The sequence below is a fragment of the Anguilla rostrata genome, chromosome 6 (assembly GCF_018555375.3).
Source record: "Anguilla rostrata isolate EN2019 chromosome 6, ASM1855537v3, whole genome shotgun sequence".
Classification (NCBI taxonomy): Eukaryota; Metazoa; Chordata; class Actinopteri; order Anguilliformes; family Anguillidae; genus Anguilla; species Anguilla rostrata.
In genome coordinates this window covers 39503234-39525556 of record NC_057938.1, presented here as the reverse complement: position 1 = coordinate 39525556, position 22323 = coordinate 39503234, and the positions used below count along the sequence as shown (strand labels likewise).

General features: G+C 42.5%; 3 protein-coding genes across 3 annotated transcripts; 1 reads left to right on the top strand and 2 right to left on the bottom strand.

The window, feature by feature from the left end:
- Window positions 1-1992: 1992 nt before the first annotated feature.
- serpina10a (serpin peptidase inhibitor, clade A (alpha-1 antiproteinase, antitrypsin), member 10a) lies at window positions 1993-8386 on the bottom strand. Its single transcript, XM_064339579.1, has 5 exons — window positions 8024-8386; window positions 6128-6748; window positions 5306-5579; window positions 3923-4067; window positions 1993-3030 (listed from the first exon to the last, which is right to left on the bottom strand). Exons 2-5 carry the CDS (start codon window positions 6714-6716, stop codon window positions 2848-2850), a joined length of 1191 nt encoding a protein of 396 aa, XP_064195649.1. The 5' UTR covers window positions 6717-6748; window positions 8024-8386; the 3' UTR covers window positions 1993-2847.
- Window positions 8387-9605: 1219 nt separating this feature from the next.
- Window positions 9606-14717, bottom strand: LOC135257130 (photoreceptor outer segment membrane glycoprotein 2-like). The gene is made up of 4 exons (XM_064339580.1): window positions 14559-14717; window positions 13204-14040; window positions 11816-12062; window positions 9606-11222 (listed from the first exon to the last, which is right to left on the bottom strand). Exons 2-4 carry the CDS (start codon window positions 13782-13784, stop codon window positions 10962-10964), a joined length of 1089 nt encoding a protein of 362 aa, XP_064195650.1. The 5' UTR covers window positions 13785-14040; window positions 14559-14717; the 3' UTR covers window positions 9606-10961.
- Window positions 14718-16413: 1696 nt separating this feature from the next.
- LOC135257132 (transmembrane protein 179-like) lies at window positions 16414-21216 on the top strand. Its single transcript, XM_064339581.1, has 4 exons — window positions 16414-16803; window positions 17877-18014; window positions 18878-18956; window positions 19330-21216. The coding sequence occupies exons 1-4, from the start codon at window positions 16502-16504 to the stop codon at window positions 19507-19509; spliced, it is 699 nt and encodes a 232-aa protein (XP_064195651.1). The 5' UTR covers window positions 16414-16501; the 3' UTR covers window positions 19510-21216.
- The last annotated feature ends 1107 nt before the right edge of the window (window positions 21217-22323 follow it).

Below are 22323 nucleotides of genomic sequence, written 5' to 3'. Positions count from 1 at the left end.
AATCTAGACAAAAACTTCACATTTTTTTTTACCTAATACAATTACGAGGGTCATGGGTGACAGAAACATGTTGCAATGTTGAAATGTTTAAAAAAATATTATTTCATTTTTATTGAATGTCCCTTATTGGACAAACCTAGTGTATGTTTCAGTATAGTAGAATATAGGGTTCTTGAGATTAAAACCAAAGACTCGTGCAGGGCCGGCCCTAGGATTTTGATGGCCCTAAACAATTCCGTGGAATGCGTTCAACAAAGGAGGGGGGGGAGTAATGCTGTTGGATTCTGTCGAGGGGCGGGGGGGGCATTCTCTTGGTAACATCCTTCTTGCATTACGTTGTTATGAAATGTTCTGTTGCCATTACATTTTAAATTTAGACCGCTAGTTCCGCGATAGGGAATGAATAACGTTATTACGAAAATGACTTAATTTACCTTAGATAAACATTGGATCGTGTGGCCCCCCTGGCGGTCGTGTGGGCCCCCCTGGCGGTTGTGGCCCTAAACGACCACAGAGAGTGTTTATGCCACGGGCCGGCCCTGCTCATGTGCCCTACAGCGAACAAAAATGAATTTACGGGTCTTAGGAGGTCACTTAGAAGTGCTCTGGCATATGACAGAGAGGATAGATATATGGTGAGCCTGAAAACCATGCCCTTGCTATGCGATTTTCTAGACATTATTCCAAGATGCATACCTCAGATATGCTGCTTAATTTTTCTTTTCTTCCCTGGGTAATGTCTGTAACATAACATAACATAACATAACATAACATAACATAACATAACATAACATGCATAGCATAGCATAGCGTAGCGTAGCACAGCACAGCACAACACAGCGACGAGAACAGGCCGTTCAGCCCAACATGCTTGCCATTTTCCAGACTAAATTAGTGCTCTGACTATCTACAGACTACATAGTCTGTGCACTCATATCGAGCCTAGGTGAAAGTTTGATAATGGACTTGAGGACTGCCTGGTGTCTAAGAGCTAGAAAAAGTATTTTTAGCAGCAGGTGTTAGGCTGTAGAGCAGAGAGGAGCCAATACATGGTGACCCTACATGTGAAACAGGGCAGCTGGAGGGGTCAGGGATCAGGCCACTTCTGGTATCAGGATACAGACCTGCCCTAAGGCCAAAAGCAAAGATAAGTGTCACCGCTTCAGGTCACAAGACTGTCAAGATACTTGGCCCATGAGGTAAATCATCTGAAAAGCTATGTAAACTGACAATCTTGTTGTCACTTTTCCGAAGCTTGTGTAATGTGTTGTGCATAGTATATAGTCACTTGCAATTTGAGTGTAGCTCAGCAGACTAATTGTTGAGAATGTAAGCAAACAATTGCACCCACAGGATTATGGTCCTTTCAGGGAAAATTAATTTTAAATAGTACTTTCTATTTTATTTAATATTATGGTTATAATATGCAACGGAATAAAATTAATTCAATTTTTATTTTTAACTTTTTTATTGAAATCATCTGCAAGCAAGACATTAATCACTGCTAGTTGCAGAATTGTGATTAAAGTCTTCCCCATGGTCCATTTTATTTATGGATCTGCGTACAGCGTACATGATGAATTTACATTTTGTACAATATGCTTTTGCTGCTCTCTACTGGCCCTAATCTGCAATGACAAATAGGACGTATGTGAAATCCCAGGTGAAATTTGAAACCATCACAATGATATATAAGGAGAAAACAAACAACATTGTGCTGGTGTGCTTGAAGCAAGGATTTAATGAGAGAAATACAACAGTATTTTGTTCATATATGTAAATGGCGTGTTGGCGACTTCAGGCAGAGACAGTCATAAGTAGGTCACCTGGGATAACTGCAAGAGCAAATCCACAAAGACACACGCACATTAATGTATGCATGCACGCACACATGCAAACAGGCACACACACACACACACACACACACACAAGCTGTAGCTGCACTGCCACGTTATACCCATGGTATTTCAAAATCTGAACGACCAAAACAGATTTGTAGAACGGAAGGTCATTTATTTAGCATTTCAGGTAACATAGCATCTTACATTTGTTCCCTTGTTTCCAACTGAGACATAGTAAGGGAATGCTAATTATTACACCTCTTTAAAAACTTCATGTGCTCTAAAATCTGATAATCTACTGATAGAAAAACACACCTGGAATTCAGTGACGTGATTTTTCTACTCTAACATTTAGCAGCGCATAAATAATAACTGCGTTAATGCATGTGTGTTCTGCTACCCTGTATATCACTTTTTCAACATTTAAAGTTCATTCATTAAGCCACATTATGAAAAAAAGGTCTCCAAATTTATAAACGGAAAAATAATATCTCCTTTGAGGAAAAGTATGAGAGCCTGGAAAACTTACAAGATGTGTATAATGGCCTATAATGAATATTCACTACAAGATCACTTTTGATTGGCAGCCCACTAAACAGATACGATGACTACGATTGGCTAAAATGTAATTTCCTATAATGCAATGCAAGCAGTTTGGTCTTCAGAAGACCAATAACAAATAGGCAGTATAAGAACTTTGTCATTTTCATATGATGTGACTATTAAAAAGTGACAGACAGGGTCTTTAAAAACACAGCAAACATCCTTAATTTGTGTATCTCTACTATGTGAGTGTCCTGTGGATGACCATCCATTTCTCTGCAATTACATTAGCTTTGTCTGCTTTTGATGAGTTATGGATGTCACAGATGAATACACATTATTCTATTCATAAGTGCACGGCAGACAAAAGCAAACGCTACGTTTAGCTGAAACAGATGTAAAGTAAGCAAGTTTAAAGTGGGATAATGGAGAGTCTTGTTCAGCAGTCTGCCCATTGGAATAGTTACTTCTTGGTGGGATCTATGACCCTGCCCATGAACAGAGGGCTGTTGGTGGCCTCATGGTAGATGACAAAGAGGAAGGGCCTGTTGAAGATGAGGCGGGGGGGTGCGGAGAGTGTGTTGAGACCGGTTTCCGCGGTAGCGGTGCCAGACTCCTTAACCTCAATCTTGGCCTTGTGAATCATCTGAAAACCACAGTATTATGAATGCAATTAAACAATCTATAGTCAAGACACACTGAAACCGAGGCACAGTTAAGTCACATTGATAGAACTGCACAGTTAAGACAGTGAAAGCACTGCACAGCTAAATTTCAGTGACTAGTGTGGAATAAACACGCACATAAAGCACAGTTCAACTGTGACAGACTTATAACACTGCCCTAAAGACACATTGAAAGCACTGCATAGTAAAGACGTTATAAAATATTATTTAAATTAGCTGAGACACTGCAACATTAATTCACACTCAACTCACAACTCGCACCATTGAGTTTCACGGAAATCACAGCATCATGAAGTCACGCTGAAATAACAGCATCCTACAGTTTAACTTTGAAATCACAGCGGCATTAAGTGAAACTGAAATTGATGCTGAAATCACACTGCCTTTACAGTGAAATCACAGCACAATTAAAGCCAATTTGTCAGCAGCGCTCCATGAAGACAAGCTAAAATCAACCATTTAATTCATACTGTGTACACTATGTGCATCAGCATATATGTAATGCAAGGTCTTGTGCAGAGAGTGAAATGAAGGCATTACAAGACAAGACACACTGTCTCACACACAGTGAATTAGTACTCCACAGTACTTCACATTTTTTTTACATTTCTGACATTTAGCAGACACTCTAATCCATGGCAATTTACACAAATTTTAGCATTTAACATGGCTGGATATATACTGAAGTTAAGTACCTTGCTCAACAGTACAACAGTAGTGTTGTACCTTGGAATCAAACCCGCAACCTTCGGGTTACAAGCCCCATTCCCTACCCATAATACTACATTATACACCCAGGACTGTCAGGAGACAGTTAAGGACAGTAATGGTGTCTCAGGTCCTGATACTGACCTCTGACAGGCTCAGATTAGGCTCCTTGCTCACTCCGGAGAGGTCTGCACTCTCGGACACGTTGTAAATGCCCAGGTCAGACAGGACCGCCTTCAAAGCGTACGACTGCTCCAGTGAGAACCTGGGCAGCTGCACCTCCAGTATGCTGCGATATCATGAAAATGTAATGTTAGCATAGGAGGGTTATGCAATACAAATGCATTTAGTCACTGTAATGTAATTATTGTAAAATTATGGGTAATGCTTTGGCAAGAAGGTACTCACCATGTAATATTTTTCAGCATGCAATGCACTCAAAATATCATGTTTCATTAATGTTACGTAATGTTATGTAATACTTAATGTGATTATGCAGACATGTTTATGGTGTCTGTCCTTATGACACCAGCTTAGACAAGCATTTTCAAAGGTGCTTTATTATTTAAGATGACATTTAAGGATTAGTTACCTTTCTGGGTTTTTGAAATACTATTATACTATTTCAGTTTTGTTGCATGATTCAACTGGCCGACACCTTTTTGTGCAATGAAGTATATTTTAGATACTTAAATATAATGACCAGCCAGCTTTAGAATGGGTGGTATAGGGGCATTCAGAGTATGTGGACTAAAGCAAGAAAATGCGCATCAAGCATTTCTTAAGTAGCATGTACAATGACCCTACTTTTCCAGAGGCTACACATAGGAACATATCATTCTTATAGCATTTATTCACAAGCAGACTTAAATATCACTTTTTATATTGTGCCTGTACTTATCGAAAATAAGATATTTCAACCAAAGATAAGATTAAACATATCATAAATCAGGCAATATACACACATTAAACCACAGGGGGTATAGCAGAGCTGTACAGGCTACTTTGAAGTTACTTGAAGTGTATTTTCAGCCTGTTTGTCTGTCTGAATTCTTGCTGTGGTCATGTACTGTACCTGGCACTGAATTCAAACTTTCAGCAACCAACCCACTGTTCTGGTTCGTCAGTCAGCTAGTCCGTATTGGAAGCTATCATTGGATTGGGCACCAGTGTTAACATAAATGGTAATGGTAAATGGACTGCATTTATATAGCGCTTTTATCCAAAGCGCTCTACAATTGATGCCTCTCATTCACCCATTCACACACACACACACACACTCACACTCACACTCACACTCACACTCACACGCCAACGGTGAAAGGCTGCCATGCAAGGTACCAATCAGCTCGTTGGGAGCAATTAGGGGTTAGGAGTCTTGCTCCGGGACACTTCGACACGCCCAGGGCGGGGGATCGAACCGGCAACCCTCCGACTGCCAGACAACCGCTCTTACCTCCTGAGCTATGCTGCCCCTATGTGGGCGTGTGACGGAACGCAGCGAGAAAGCGGCGCACATGCTATTACGTTTTCTTCAGCCTCTTTATCCAGCCGAGGAAGCGTTCTCCGGTGAGCACCTCGTCGACGGAGGTGTAGTCTACGTCCTTGTCGGGCAGGAGGACGAGCATGGCCACGCCCCCCTGGTACGGCAGCTTCAGAGCGCCCATCTTCACGGCGGGGTCGTAGGCCAGGTAGTACTTGTCACTGTTGAACATCATGGGGACCTGGATGATTTTGTACTTGTTGATGAAGAAACGCTCCTCTGGCGAGGAGCTGGTGCTGAATGGAAGCGCCCAGTTCCCTGGGTACAAGAAGACAAACCACACGTGTTATCCTTTATTCACTTCAGTAATTCTATTAAGTCACACATCTGTCTCAGTCAATTAAGCTGCCATGCAACATTACATAAGATGCAGAGATTCCAGACAGTAAAGACAAAATCATATTTATGTTAAAAATGAAAGAATGAAAGAAAGATTTCATAAGCCCAAGATACTCTTAAGATCCAGGGTAGTTTTCAAAATCTGTAACTTTCTATGCTGCCAACATACTATTAATTTTCTTTGACTTTACATACTTGAAAAATTAACCCAATTTTCATAAATGTTGTTGCAGTGATTAAATAACTAACAAAAACACATATTCCATAATAATATATTCCAAAACCATATTCATAAGCTTTAAAATGCCCAAAAATCAAGTAATAAACATACATAAAATTAAATTACAATTGATACAAATTGCTCCTGAACAAGCCATTAACTAAATCTCCCATTTTTCCTTGCATTCCTCAGTGTGAATCGTGAACAGCCCCAGCTCCCGCTGAACTTTGATCAAAGGCCCCCTCACCTTGAAAGAAGACGGAGCTAATGAGCATTAGCGCGGTTTGGGGGTCCACGGTGCCGACCACCTCCATCACCTTGCCCCCCGTCTTGCTTTTGACGTAATCGTTGATGGCGGTCTTGCTGGCCTGCGCGTTGGCGAAGTCCACCTTGTTGACGTCGGCGCCAAAGTACTTCTTGATCAGGTCGCTGAAGGCCGTCTCCACCTCCAGCTGCTGGCGGACGAAGAGGGCGGCGGCCTGGTCGAACTGCAGCGCCTCGTTCTTGGTCACCGCCTCCTGAAGCTTCTGGAAGAGGTCCGGGATCCGCTCCGGCTGGCCGTCCTGCTCCAGGGGGGCGACGCCGAGCCCCTGGAGGATCTTCTCGCGGGTGGCCCCCTGGGCGCCCGTCGACAGAGCGGCGAGGGCCGACGACACGCACAGGGGCGAGAAGAAGACGTTGTCGTCGCTGGCGCTGGCGATCTCGCGGTACAGGCTCATGGCGAACTCCGCGTTCTTGAGGGCCAGCTCCGTGACATCAGAGCTCAGCTCCTGGGCTCGGATGGTGACATGGAGGAGCGAGCCAAGCACCAGGAGGAAGTGAACTGCCGTCTTCATGGTCTCAGTCACTGCTTTTCCCGCTGTCTACCCTGTGAAGACAGTCATACAAGCCTCTGTAAAAAAAAGCTGTACGATCTTTCTGCAAGTTTCACCTTCCATAATAAACTCTGTTAGACCAATTAAGTTGTCATAATGCATTACAATAAAACAAATGGAGACCAGTGCTACTTATGCCACTTCGGTCTATATCCCTGTTACTCAAATCAAGGCCCTTGAAAATATTGGTTTTCTACCCTCCCTTTACCTGGGAGACAGGCCTGAAGACAGTCTGTTCGATGAATAGCACTAATTGTACAGTTAATTACCTGGGGGAAAGAAAACCAGGGCTGAATTTGGATTTGACGTCCAGATTTGAGCATCCATAGTCTACTGTTGAAAGCAGATTTAATAATAAATATTACAATTAATAAAATCCATAATGCTCGGCCTCGTCTGCACAATACCTAGCCTACAGCTGCGTTTACATCAGTAATGATATCTCTCTCTATTCTTCATCAGGGAAGGCCTGTGAAAATATCTGGTGCAAGTTTCGACTTGTCTCATTCAGTCAATCAACAGACCACTAGTGTATTTACCTATGCACGGTCACTGCTTCATTACAGGGAGGAACATTGCTTTCCCGTTAACTGCTCTAATAAACAAAGGGAACTGCAGCTAACTGCATAATATGTTGCATTACTTTGGTACCAATATTTTTAGGTCCAGAGCACGATTCTGCGCTCACCACAAGCGTATTTTGCTAAACATTACTGAATTGATTTTTCTCCCCTTTCTCCCCTTGAGTTCTTGCTCAATATTTGCTGTTAGCCTACATCACAGGCACAGTTGCCTGCTTGCATAAACAACGTTGATGGCTAGATATCGACAGAAAAAAACGAACACATAAATACAACAAAAGAAGTAGCGGTAAATTGGGAACATTATACATTTTAACTTTCAAATCCAAGATAAAATCAATTCAGCTTCAATATAATAAATATGCCTATATCACATAAATAACCATGGTATTTCACAGGCTACAGTAATTGTACAAACAAGTACAGGCCTAGCCCATGCAATAACTGTGAAATCATATTTCATCCACAATTTCGTATTTTTATTTACAACATTTCTCGCAAACAAAACCAAACGCCCGGACGTGTTGGGAATGCAAAACAACAGAAAATGGAGAAGTTTGATGTCGCTGTCATTCAGAGCGCTGTCCAGCAGCCGATCTGCAAGCAGCCATTGAAATAATCCTCATTCCTTCAAACAAACTGAGGCTCCGCCGCCGACATCTAAAACACATTTAAAACCATACTTACTGTTCACTGCTCCTCGTCTTCCGATCGAGCGTTCAGAATCAGTATTCTCTCTGATTCAAAAACGGTCCCACGATGTTTGGAGGGACAAAGTGCATGTGTACTGTCTGAATTATGTTTAACGGGGTGTTGGTTCGCCTTGAAACAGCAGAATAAGAGCTTGACTACGTCAGAAAATAGAACCCGAGTCACTTTCACAAATTACCACGACGGCAACGAAAACGCGTTGTATTGTGATTAGTGAAAGTCACATTAATGACCGATGTATTTAACTATGTTTTTGGTTTTTGATAGCTGGGACGTATCGTTGACCCGTTTACAGCAGAATAAACATGGTTGTAGTGGGTGGGGTGGGAGCGTCCGCGTTCCTACGACATTAATCTGAACACTGTCCTATTTATTGCTAAATAAATATTCGTGAAGCATTTTTGTTCAAATAAAACTAAAAACAAGACGTCACCACAACAGTCCATTACTGACCTAGTAGCCTACTTAAAAATTAAAAAAAAAAAAAAAAACATGATACGGTAGACAATTTCAGATGAATTCTTTAAAATAAGGAGGCTGTCAGATGGTGTTCGAACAGATGTAGCAGTCTGCGAAATGATGACTTTATTTCACCAGTAAAATGATAAAATGTAAATAAAACTATATTTAAATAAACATGATTTCACAATGGATTTTGATAGTCTAATATCGTGATTTGCCAAAGAGTGTCCCATGTTGTTATGAGAGTGCATATACAGGAGAGAGAGAGTGAGAGAGAGAGAGAGATAGAGAGAGAGAACTAATGTGAGCCACAACACAAGGGACACTACATGTCCCAGCCAGATCACTTATTTACAGCAAGCCGGATCATGGGAATGATATGTATATAAATTCCACATATATTTGCAAAGTCTGGGAGAAGAAACTACATGCATCAGTCCTACAGTCTGGGCAGAGCCACTGGCCTGTAATCAGATTTGTGGACTGTGACAGATTGCAGTTGAACTGTGCAAGAGAAATCCCATTAGTTCTAACATTAGAAATTCTGAGTGACTGGACCCACTGTCATTAGGTGTTGCTCCAAATCACTGCAGAACAGATACTAGTGCTAGAGGTGAGGAAGAGAGGAGAGAAATGTGAGAAACCCAATGGTGCAGAACTCCTAACCTGTTCCATTCCCTATTACCTACCTTACCAGAACAAAATGCTCTCCAACTCCAGATTCTGGTACTTGGATATTCCATCCATACATCCATCCATGATCTATACCCTCTTATCCTGGGCAGGGTCGTGGGGGGGTGCTGAAGCCTATCCCAGCGTGCATTGGGCGAGAGGCAAGAATACACCCAGGACAGGCTGCCAATCTATTGCAGGGCTTTGGATATTCCACTACAGGTCAAATTCCTCATTTGAAACTAATAGTCTGTTACAGGTCTAATACCTGATTTGGAGCTCTGTTTACTCGACCTATTTCTGATAAGGGATTGACCGTTTGATCCTAGTCATAAAATCCATAAATTGATCCTGGATCTGAGTCCTGGGCATAAGGTGACTGAGGAAAGTGTTTCTCTAATAAGATGCAGTGATAAACTGAAAATACTTAATTTTATCCAGTCATTTTTCTGTTTTTGGCATTGAACACACAGAAGGAAATAACAGTGTTTATTATTCTCTGGTAGAATAAATAAAATAATTAGCATTTTTTTTCATTGCATAGAAAAAAGTAGAACACTGGATGGCTTCATGCTGGCATTAACACATCAGTTTTGACATGCAAGCCCTTCAAAAAGTATCCAGTGTGACATGAGGACTTACTGTCTCTTCTTCATCCTCTCACTTGAACAATATTGTTAATCACAGAAGGCCTTGTCATAATAGTGTAGTCTTAACACATTATTTAAAATCATTTAAGAGCTGATAGTTATTAAGTGTCAGATGGTTAATTAATTAAGCAAAATAAAATGGTATTGGACAAATATATCACAGCCAGGCAACGGGGCACAACATACATTTGTATAAGTACCAGCTACAGCTGCAAACTGCAAGTATATCCTAAAGATTTTACTGTGCACAAGTACAGGGATGTACAGTAGTTTATAGAACTGTCAGAAAGCTAAAACAAATGTAATTGGTTGGAACAAAAACCAGCATGCAGCCCAGCCCTCCAGGACTGAAGTTGTGTACCTTTTAAGGTATAGCCGTGCCTTCTTTGTTGTCTACAAAATGCATAATACACTGCTGTTACTTTACCAAGCAGGGAAAAACAGTATTTACTTATTTTCCTAGCCATACACATAGCGGCCAAGCAACACCTTTTACTGGTATGATTCTGGAAACATGTTCCTATGAATCTAGAGTGGGCAGAGGCACATCGTACTATGAACATGGTATGATTTCTCTTAATGGTCACGCTCACAGTTGCCGTATCAAGGAGGCCTATGGTACAGCAAATTTCACTGTCAGTAAAATTAAGAAAGAAATCCCCAAAAATCACAAGGCTTCAGATAGCTGGACATTTTATAAAACCTTTTGGGAAAATGGACCATGTTTCATCTGCTGTTCACTTTCTCCTGCCTTTGTTGGGTCAACTGGAGTGATGGTGTCACTGTATTGTGCCACTGATCTCTCCAGGGAAAACCCAGCAGTTACGTAAAACCTGGTTCTTGTAGTCACCATCTGAGACCCTTTCCCTAGAAATGTTTCTGTGCGTAGCTTTTTAGTAGAGCTTAGGCAGGATTCATGCGTAGCACAAAGACAATGTTGTGATGGGGCTTTCACACATTAGTGTGGCTGTTTCATAGCACGTTAGTGGTTCAGCCTTGCTTTCCGACACCTTGTGTCTCCAAATTTCTCAGAGCAGATTCTCCTCCTGTTCCAGCTGTCACACTTGTAAGGCCTCAGATATATCCACCTGGGAGAAGGTTTGCTGTGTCATGTTCTTTGAGGAGGGGGCTTAAATAGGCAGGTTCATCTGTTTGGAAGACACATCTTCAGGCCTGCTTTGAGCAGAGGTGGGAACATTGATGTTGGGATCATCCTCCTCATCACCCTGGTAACATTTGCCCAGGTTCTTGATGATGTTGAAGTTGTAGCGGGCCGTCTCTGCGAAGCTGTTCTCCAGCAGCCAGCCATCGGACTCGGACTCTGGGTCCCCCTGGCGGAGGACGTTCTCCATGGAGGTCTGCAGGTAGCGTACCCCGGTAAGCACAGACAGCTGTAGAGGGAGAGGGAAGCACGGCCAGAGGGATTAATTAAATTCAAATGATCTCTTTCGATAATTATGTGCCATAATAGACAAGTACAACACAAAATATACTTCATAGAGGAAGTAAAATTTCTGATGTATATATTGTCATGTTGACTATTTTGTCTGAATTATCTACCCCTTGGTGTCCAGACTGGAGTCTCGACATGCAATGATAGAATGTATGCACATTGACTCAAATCACCGAGGTTGCTCTTAGGAAATGGTGTGAAGTCAGTTTTTACACCCACACCTTTTGCCACAATGACCACTGTTCACATGTCTATAAAGCATGTTTTTCATGTCTTGGCAGTAAGCAAGGCTATTAGGCATTAACATCACACATCTGGTCATTAATCTCCATATATACTAGATTAAATATTATCAGAATAATTACTGGCTAGGTTCTGTAAGAATACAATGGCAGTTGCCAACCCAGTATGTGAACCATAAGCTTTCTGGTTACCATGTCTAGCTTCCTGAGCCTTAGATCTCATTCTGTTTCTAAGCCTGCGAACTGGAATACTGGAATACTCCATGCAGCCTCCACCCATCACCCCCACCTCAAAGAGCCAGATGAGGAGCACGATGGAGCCGATGGAGCGCATGATCTGGGTGTAGTAGTCCAGCAGGGCCTGCCGACAACCCCGTCTCCACAAATTGAGCTCGTCAGTGCGGTGGTCGTAGTTGAAGTGGGCGGAGTTGTTGGTGATCTGGTGCTGGATGCAGGGCCGAGGGGAGTTCAGATTGCAGCAGCTGAAAGGCACTCCATCCATCAGGTACTTCCCCTCCACGTTACTCCTCAGTCGGCTGCCGGTAAGGTTTGATTGAAGGGGTGGAGGTGGAGGTGGGGTGGGACAGGGGTGGAGGTAACGGTGAAGATGGGTGAGAGGGGCATTTCTTCATACTGTATATCATACTTTGGTGTAACCTCTGTGAGTGACAACAACAAAACAAACGGTAAGCCCAGACCACATTGGAAGCATAACATTCCCACGTCCAACTGAACAGTTTCCCTGGGGTTCATTTCAAAATGCAGACATACGTTCCATAAATACTTTATTTCAAGCTCTAATGAGATGCTTGAATAAATAGATAAAATAATAAATTATAATATTTCAGATGATATGCCTTAGTGACCTCTAAAGTTTGAGGGAGGGATTAGGAGGGAATGCACGGTAACTGAAAAAGTGTACTCTTTAATAATAATGAAGAAATTGTGTACCGATGCTTATAGTTCTTTAAAGACTAAAGGTTAAATGTGTGAAAGCAGCCCAAAATGAATCTCTTATGAGAGATATTCTTATGGTCTATAAATATATAGCCCAAATATATTTCAAAGCACAACCTCCTCCCATTCCTACTCAGTAGATGGATATCCCAAGTTCAGCTACGGTAATGCATTATTGGATGCATTACTGAACACTTAATCAAAGCCATTTGATAGACAGTAACACATTACACAGTGCACATTGATACAGTTTGTTGCCACTGGTGTGTCTGAGGTGAGCAGGGACATCTTGGATAAATATATTGTCTTGGACATACATGGGCATGCATTTGAGTAAACCTACAAGTTGTCCTAGCCTGTCTGACTGCCTGGACCATTTCCATTCAAATTCTCCCGGCCTATTCTCTAATTTGTCTGTTCATCATCCTGGTCGCAAAACCCCCTGTCCAAAATCCAGCAGCAGGAAATGATAGAATCAGCATTCTCCTAGGACGCACCAGTTGTCTGGACAGTTGACAGATACCCAACAATGATGATGAATGAGCTAGCTCACCCACATCAGCACGATTTCCATGCCACATCCTATTCCTTTTTGTTTTCAATACCATCATATCCTCATGAGAGCTCCAACTGAACAACACTGCAGAATTATTCTATGTTTCTGAGATGTACCAGTGGATAAGTAGCATTTCCTTCCTGCAACAGGGAGAGTGGACTTACTCTTTAACCTCGGCGCGAGACAAGTCCAGGAAGCGGTTGCTGATCCACTGGACCTGGAACCAGTCCCGGAAGCCGGCGTTGCCGCAGCACTGGAACTGCATCTGGAGCACGTCGACGGAGTGCTTGAGGAAGCAGCGGCCCGGCGCGTCCGTGTCCTTGTAGTAGCGCATGGCGTCGCGCAGCCCCTGCGACAGCGACTCCTCCAGCTGCCCGCGCACGGCGTGGCACAGCAGCGCCCCCGCCAGGAGGCAGAAGGTGAAGCAGAAGGTGCCCGCGATGTAGGGCGGCATCAAAAGCTTCCAGCGCAGGAAGGCGGCCGCGTCCGCGCCCTCCACGCACATCTTCCCGCCCAGGAAGTTGATGCAGCAGGCAGCCAGGCCCACCGCGATCAGCACGCTCGGCACGGCGTGGACCTCCCGCTCGGACATCAGCTCCCACCGCTTCTGGATCTCCGCCTTCAGGAAGAGGCCCAGGCTGATGAGGAGGAAGCCCGTTACCACGGAGACCCAGTTCAGGAGCCAGAGCGCCTGGGCCAGCTTGCCCCGCTTGGTCTTGGTGAAAGTCACTTTCAGGACCGCCATTCCCGCTAGGCTTGTCTTGAGCCGGGTTAATTACCCCTCGACTGTTAGTGGGAAGGCAAAGAAAGCAGGGAGGAGGAGGAGGAGTTGAGGAAAGGATGAGACAGTTCAGGGCGGAGCCTAGGTGGAGGGGAGGGCAGGGAAGGAGACAAGAGGGGCGGGCAGATATTTTCTAATGGTCCTCATAAGCAGCTTAGTGGAGGTATTTTTATTCCTGGACATGGCCTGAGCAATGGAGGACAGCACTCCTGAAAGACTCCTGAAAAAGAATAAGAGCACAATCATGCTGAATGTCTCCCCCAACATAAAGATAATGCACAGCTTCATGCACAGGGCACAGACTACCAACACAAGTGGAGTTATTCAATGCTGAAATTAAATATATATGTTATTTTTAACAAGTCATTGCTTCCTTTGTGCACTTTTTAGTAGTGTGGCTCATACAAACAGAAATACAAAACAAAAAATGTCTATGAATCATGACATTTCCTAACAGGTTAGAGAAGCCAATGGTGAATTTATCATGTTACTGCTTTATCATGTTACTGCTATCAGACTGAATACCAAACTGTACCCAACAAGTGCTGAAGATTACTGACTGATCAATTTTGTCAAGAACTCACACATAACATTACATTATTTGTTAAAGATCTGTTAAAGAGCAAAAGTCTGTCAACTGGACTCAGTTGTCTGAACAAATAAAATAAGATTCTGTATGATATACAGACTCTATCTGCCTATTATTATCTACAAGTTACTGACAGAAATTGCATTTACCTTTTTGGGAGAAGTTACATCCTTTGTTGCACACATAGACTTCACATTGGTCTTTGTTACATTTGGTTTGCGATTTAAGAAATGCCACCTTCTAAACTGTGAAGCAAATCAGACGTGGAATTGTTCCAGTGGAGTAGACAGTGGCCCTGTCAAAGTTGCTTCCTCTCCATTGATTCTTGACCTGTGTAATCCCCTTATTGCTCATAAGCCCTGCAGGATTTATTCTGACTGCACCTGCCACTTACACACGCCTAAGATGCCCTCGTGGCTTCTGTTTTCTTGTATTTCCTGTTTGTCTGTGTGTATTATCATACATTACATTACATTACATTGCAGGCATTTGGCAGACGCTCTTATCCAGAGCGACGTACAACAAAGTGTATAACCATAACCAGGAACAAGTATGACGAAACCCCTAGAGAGAAGTACCGGTCCAAGTACAGGGAACAACCGCATAGTTCAACTTGGACCCTGGTGGTTAAACTGATTAACACTAACAACGAGAACGGCAACAACGCAATCTATGGAAAAATAAAAATAAATAAAAATACAAGTAGTCGTTAAGACTGGCGCATCAACTAAGTCACCTATTAAACAGCTGCCTAGTTACACCCCTAAGTTTAGTCATTTACAGGGGGGGAAGGGAGGGATGGGGAGAGATGCAGCCTGAAGAGGTGGGTCTTCAGTCGTTGTTTGAAATGGGTCACAGTCTCAGCTGTTCTGACCTCCACAGGGAGGTCATTCCACCATCGTGGGGCCAGAACAGACAGGAGACGTGTTCTGGAAGTGCAGGTGCGAAGAGGGGGAGGTGCTAGGCGTCCTGAGGTAGCAGAACGGAGGGATCTGGCTGGCATGTAGGGTTTGAAAATCTTGTGAAGGTATGCTGGGCTGATCCCTTGACTGCCTGGTATGCTAGAACCAATGTTTTGAATTTGATGCGAGCTATAACAGGCAGCCAGTGGAGGGTAGTGAGCAGGGGAGTTACGTGGGAGTGTCTGGGGAGGTTGAAGACCAGACGAGCCGCAGCATTCTGAATGAGCTGCAGGGGTCTGGTGGCAGATGCCGGTAGTCCAGCCAGAAGAGAGTTGCAGTAGTCCAGGCGGGATAGAACCATTGCTTGGACCAGGAGCTGGGTTGAGTAGGTGGTGAGAAAGGGGCGGATTCTGCGGATGTTGTATAGGAAAAATCTGCATGCCCGGGTTACTGCTGAAATGTTGTTGGAGAGGGACAGCCTGTTGTCCATCATCACTCCGAGATTCATAGACAGGGATGTAGCACGGAATTCTGGGCCCTGTGTAGATGCAGTCTCTGTGGGCCCCCTTCCCAAAGCACTTTTTAGTCCAAGACTTTTGACGATATTCAAATAGGGCACCATGAATTAAAAGGAAATTCTGACCCGTGGAAGGATATATAATATATAATTCCGCCATTCAGATCAAGTCCATAGTCACTTCTCAAAGGGAATTATTGACCGTCATCTTCCCATCTCTAACAACAATACAAAAATAAATAAATAAATAAATAAATAGAATTCTGCTGCAAAATGTACTCATTAAAATACCTTCATTATCAGCTATTTTGGGGATTTTCTTACTTTTCTTACTTTTCCCCAAATACCATCTCTCAACTGAACCCATTAGCTCTCTGAAGGATTTCAAATGATATTACCTTGTTGGATTTTAGAGGAAAATACCACCAGTTCCCAAAACAAATTCGGTAATTTTATTTATGTCAATTTTGGGAATGTATGGCTTTGTACATGAATATGTCTGTATTTATTTACGTTTCGGCAGCGCGCGAGCATGGGTTCCGGGCTGTATGAACTGACGCATCATGATGGAGCCTCTCACCCCGCTGTCGCGGGCAATGATTGTGTTTCGTGCATGCAACTGCGCAATCGCGATTTCGCAAAGCACGGCGGAACAGTGCTTTAAAGAAAAGAGATGGCCCTCGATAATTTCCTTTTTGGACAGTGCATCCTCTATTTTTTATGCTTTCTTTTTGGTTTTGTCGCTTTGGTGCCGTTCTCCGAGAGCGATGATGACTTCCATGGGAAATGCCTGCTTTTCACGCGTGGGATGTGGCAGAATGAGAATATGACCGTAGGAAAGCAACGTTTCATAGTGGAGGAGTGGGGACCGGAATCTTCCTGTCGCTTTGTCACATTCGTAGGGATAGTTTCGCTCATCCTGTCCGCAGTACAGGCATGGCGGATATTCTTCCTCCTGTACAAAGGCCACGACGAGTGAGTGGGGAATCTGTGTCCGCCATCTAAATTTGCGTCTCTTATTATGATTAAATTTTCTTTATTATGAGTAGCCAATGTCCCTTAGCGAGTAACCAATATGTATGATACGCTGTTTTTATGCATAGTGCCCCCATTAAGGGCATCATAATGTTTGGGACAAATGGCTTCACAGATGTTTCTGATTTGTCAGGTGTGCTCAATTGCTTCCTTAGTGCAGGTATTAGAGAGCTTTCTGTATCTAGTCTTGGTTCTAAGCTTTTGATTGCCTTTGGAGTCTGTTTTTGACGTTTGTCAGTATGAGGACCAGAGTTGTGAAAATAAACAGTCAGAGACATAGGTCAAACCTTAACGTAGAAGTAGAATGGTAAGGAAACTGGACTGGAAAAGGTTATGCGTTTAATTCCCAGCTGGGGTGATGTTGTTGTTTCCTTGAGTCAGGCGTTTTAACTTGAATTACTTCAATACACATATCCAGTCATATAGAAATGTAATCTGTGTCAGTTGCTCTGGATAAGAGTGGCTACCGTAAATGTAGTGCTGACATTTTTATATTTGTGCGTGTGCTGAAGGTGCTGCATAATTAACTTGAGCTTGATTAGATTCGTGATGAATCTGACATGGTAGAATGTGAGGTTATGTGGTGCTATTTCTCCATGGCAACTCTGAAATACAAAACGAAGTAATACTGTAGACTTGATGGCACTCTGTTTCATTTTCTCTTAGTTGTTGGGCATGTCACTGAATAATTTCCCTGCTTGTCTGTGTGCAGTGTGGACAGAACGACTAGAGAGGTCAGTGGTGTTCGTTCTCTGGGCTAATATTGCAGTGACATGCCATTGGGGTGTCCGGTGAACCTTGGGGTGATGTTGAGACTATCAAGACCAGCAGACAGGACACAGTGCTAGATGCTCATAATAGTCAGAATTTTGACAGGCTGTCCTTTTCTCATCACGTGACATTTTCATGCTCTTATTATTGGGTGGTGTGCATTGCTTATGTAACCATAGCATCTCTCTCTCTCTCTCTCTCTCTCCCCCCTCCCTCTCTCTCTCCCACACTCTCTCTCTCAGCTCCTTCTTCCATGCCTTTGTAAACCTGCTGGCTAGCTCCTTCCTGCTCTTCTTGGTATTTGTGGCCAGCACCATCACCAGCGTAGGATTCAACCTGTGGTGTGATGCAGTTACAGAGGGCGGGACTATGCCCAGCAGGTGGGTGGGACCGTTTACAGTATTTTGAAATGCTCTTACCTAGAGCGACTTGCAACACAATGCATGGAGTCATATAAACACTAACAAGTTGCTCTGGGTAAGAGCATTTCAAAATACTGCAAGTGTAAGTGCCAAACTGAAAGGGGAAATATTGAAATGAATGTATGATTAAATAATATGTTGATAGTCATTTGTTTGTGACCCACAAGGGGGCACTGTGGTTAAACGGCTCATTGTGTGAAATACTGGTGTTAGAGTGGGGTTTTGTTTTGAAAGTGTGAGAACTGTCTCACTAGGTCCTGTTACAAAGGATGGTTTTTGAACAATGAGTAATAATACCATAATAGTCCAGTTTCCATGGGATAACCAGTTTATCAAATCTGTATTACTAATGATAATTTACAATAATTAGGGCTCCAAGCATGTAGATTTGGAATCCTGTTGTTTTTTCTGAATTCTTTCTTTCTTTTTCTCTGATAACAGCGTGTGTAGCTCAGAAACCATAAGTCCTTGAGTACCCATATTTGGCAGCTAGGCTGCTATGGCAACCTTCTACTTAGTGAAAGTGTCATACATATATCGGCCAGATGGTGGAGCTATACCACTTTAACACTGACTGTGATCCCACAGTGTTGTCCTCTTAAACCATAGGTTACAGATAAAAACCACATTTTTAAAAAGATGTCCTCGTTCATTCATTAGCAAATATACAAAAAGTATGATGATATACTGAAAACTGGGAATACATTAGACCAAAATGACCAAAATGTCCAGCTGCAGTTAGTCAGATAAATTGACAATGTGTGCCTGGAACCCTGTAATTGCTGCTTGCAGCTATATTTTATGGATTTCTTTGCTTACAGTTGTGAGGAGATGCAGGACACTGACCTTGAGCTTGGCTTGGACAACTCCTCTTTCTACGACCAGCTTGCTATTGCACAGGTATGCAGTGTAACTTTGGGAAACAACTGGAACAGACTGTATGTGTGTGTGTATGCGTGTGTGTGTGTGTGTGTGTCTCAGGAGATGTCGTGGGTTGGATATACTAAGTGTTGATGAATCACTACTTGTAAGGGCCACTGATATGTCTCAAACATCAAACTGCACACTTCATTTGGGGTTCCATACTCCTAATAAACAGGTGAACGCATAATATGCACACCACCTACTTGACTGCTACTGCTGCATACAATGCTACTACAGCTATAGTACTACTACTAATAAAAATATCACCATCAGCATGTCTACTAATAAGATGGCTGTACTGGCAGACGCCTAATGTGATTGGTTGGTTGCCATTCTGACTCACTTGCAGTTTGGCCTGTGGGCAGCCTGGCTGACATGGCTGGGGCTCACGGCACTGGCCTTCCTCAAGGTCTACCGCAACTACCGGCAGCAGGATCTGCTCGACAGCCTGGTCCACGAGAAGGAGCTGCTGCTGGACCACACACCCCGACAAGAGTCAAACGTGGACTCGAGGAGCGGCGTGATCTAAATCCTGCCCCTCCTCCTTCCTTGTCCCTCCCCTTCCCCCCCACAAGCCTGAGCATGCGTCACTCACAAATGTCCCTTACCACCATAGGTCTGGGTTAAGTTCAGGTCATCAGTTATATTCAGTTATGAAGTTTAAAGAGTGTTCATGAACGGTGGGCATCTGAGGGGAGGAGGCTGGATATGCTGGGGCTAAAAAGGACAAAAAATGCAAGTAAAAGCATGAATAGCCAATTTTCCTGTTTTTTCCATGGTTCAGTTCGAAGAATTCTGCACAGGAGTAAAAGAGGGCTTGATGTGTTGCTAATTCAACTAAGCCTGATTAATGTGGTTTTCATACAATGTACTTCTATTCTTTTGTAGAAAAGCCTCTTACCCTTATGACAAAAGCTGTGTGAATGAACACTAAACTTCTGCTTGCAGTAGTCTAACACTCCAATAAGCAGTTGGTACCGTGACACAAAAGACCAGCTCATTGCTATGAGGCTGATCACTCATTCATTCAACTGTTGAAATTGAATTAAGGAAAAAAAATCAGTGTCTTTTTAGCATTCTTTATTCTGGTTGTGAGAGTATGGAAAGATGGTGAACCGCAAACCAAATTCATTCTAAAACACACTCTTTTTTCTGTGTGTTTCACAACTCTGACTTTCACACAGAAATGGTATACATAATGTGATTCATTAAGCCCCTCTCCTGTTATATAGACTGTCAAGCATGAAGGTTAGCTGCATTCTATACTTACTTGGCTCAACATTCACAACAGTAGAGTCTGAGAGTATCAAAGTGTGGTTCTCCATATTCTACCTTGTCTGGTAGTGGTGAAAGTGAAACGTTGTAAACAATGCCACATTCCCAGGTTGGGGCTGCTCTGATTGATTATGGGGCCTGTGTTTCAAGTGTTATGGGGGCTTTTCGCAGTGTTATGTCAAACCCCAGTCAAAATATTTTGGCTAAATGCTGAGGGAACGTCACTTTGTGGAGTTATGAGGTAAACTCCTACAGTGCTCTTGAAAATGTGTGAAGTTCCTTTTTAAAGAGGTTCCATTACCCTTTGAAAATCTTTGGAAGAAGCTTTTTAGAATCATGAAAACCTGCCAAAATCCAAAAATTTAAACAGCTAAAATTTGTATCTTCTTTGTATTTACGGCTAACAAAACACCTTCTTTTTTTTGCTAAATCACATCACTTGATTGACCATCAATACAGTGTGCTGACATCGTTAACATTCTGGCAAACTTGATGTCTTTGATAGTACACGCGTGTACGTGCCTAAAACACAACATTTTGATAGGAATACATCTTTCAAAGAATTTCCCACTTACAAATTCATTTTCAAAACAGGCCAATTTGGTGTGAATTGCACTCAAAACAATTATAGAAAATCTCACTTGCAGTCTTAAAAAGCCATTGAAAGGTTGTGGAAAACAATCATAAATATTTGAGTGGGAACACTTATCTTTATGTTACAGCTGTTATAGTCTAGTTCAGAATTGAGAACAGGTGCCAATTATTGTAAATGTTTGTACACTTGAGTAGAATCTCTTGCTCACTTGTTGTATTATATTGCATTGCATTTAAGCTTGAAAGTGTTTAATTGCATTTAAGCTTGAAACCTTCCACCTACCGTATTTCCCTGAAACCTCTTGTGGAAATTGTATTTCTTATCAGTGTGCCATATTTCTATTGAATAAAAAGTGACATATTTCAATTTCCTGAGTTTTTTATTTTTTATATACCAGACTCAATATCTTCCATGTTATACCAAAATAGAAAAACAAAAAACAAAAAAAGTGACAACAGCAAAATTAAATAAGGTCTCCAGACAGACCCTACTGCTTTGTATTCTAGTTTTTACTGCATTGCCTTCTCTAAGTATCTTTAGAGGCCTTGTCAGTACATCATTCATGGTTTTGCAAGGATACATCCTGTGTTAGTATGAATTTCCTACCCTGTATTGTACTAGAAGTATTTTACAAAGACATGCACAGCTTAATGATCTATGGTTTATTAAACTGAACTAACCAATTCAGAGGACTGGAGTGAATGAAAACCATGATGCTTATACATGTCCCAAGGAAACCAGAGAAAAGCACTCTATTATACGACTCCTGGTACAACATGTAATAAAACATAAATCCCTTGCTCATCTGTAGGCTGCAGGCTTAGCATTCTGCATGTACAGGAAAGTCAGCAATGTACTGTACAGTCCATGAGGTGGCAGCAAATACACTGATTCTGAGATAACTGTTCGGCCTGGCACAAAGCAGATTTCCAGAAATCTGTTCACACTGCGGGTTTAACATGTAGATATACAGGTATTTCATATACAGAATCCACACACAGTGAGTTTCACACTTCTGCATTACACAGTTCATAGCCATATCCCAAATACTGTATTTACATTGTAAAGAGGTACATCGTTCAAAAGTAAACCTTTTTTTGTTTTAAGGTAGATGCCATTTTACCATTGTTTAATGCTCAGCTGCAAAAACCTTGTCTTCATCCTTTATCTTTAGATTGCTTAGAGTGATTTATTGCAGTAGGAAATCACACTGGAGGTTATAAATGCTAAAACTCCCAATTGCTTGATAACCACGAAGACAAATGGCACCGAGCCCATCCTCAATTAAAATCAGGTTAAAGACAGAATAAAGTAGGCATTTAAATGCATGCTTTCTGTCGCTGGACTGAAAAATGACAATAGGTTGTGCAGCCTTGGTCTAATGTGTGCACGTCTTACCATCATGACCAGACATTGGCTGTTAAGAGCCTGTTGGGCAAGGTGCCAGAACTTTTTTTTAATTGGTCGAGAGCA

Coding starts and splice junctions, on each gene's coding strand:
- serpina10a (XM_064339579.1), bottom strand. CDS start 6,716: ATGAAGACGGCAGTTCACTTCCTCCTGGTGCTTGGCTCGCTCCTCCAT. Junction 4,068..5,305: donor ATAAAGAGGCTGAAGAAAAC/GTAATAGCATGT, acceptor ATGATATCGCAG/CATACTGGAGGTGCAGCTGC. Junction 3,031..3,922: donor CTAATCTGAGCCTGTCAGAG/GTCAGTATCAGG, acceptor TGTGGTTTTCAG/ATGATTCACAAGGCCAAGAT.
- LOC135257132 (XM_064339581.1), top strand. CDS start 16,502: ATGGCCCTCGATAATTTCCTTTTTGGACAGTGCATCCTCTATTTTTTA. Junction 16,804..17,876: donor CTGTACAAAGGCCACGACGA/GTGAGTGGGGAA, acceptor TCTCTCTCTCAG/CTCCTTCTTCCATGCCTTTG. Junction 18,957..19,329: donor ACCAGCTTGCTATTGCACAG/GTATGCAGTGTA, acceptor ACTCACTTGCAG/TTTGGCCTGTGGGCAGCCTG.
- LOC135257130 (XM_064339580.1), bottom strand. CDS start 13,784: ATGGCGGTCCTGAAAGTGACTTTCACCAAGACCAAGCGGGGCAAGCTG. Junction 12,063..13,203: donor TCTCGCGCCGAGGTTAAAGA/GTAAGTCCACTC, acceptor CCTTACCGGCAG/CCGACTGAGGAGTAACGTGG. Junction 11,223..11,815: donor TCCTCATCTGGCTCTTTGAG/GTGGGGGTGATG, acceptor CTCCCTCTACAG/CTGTCTGTGCTTACCGGGGT.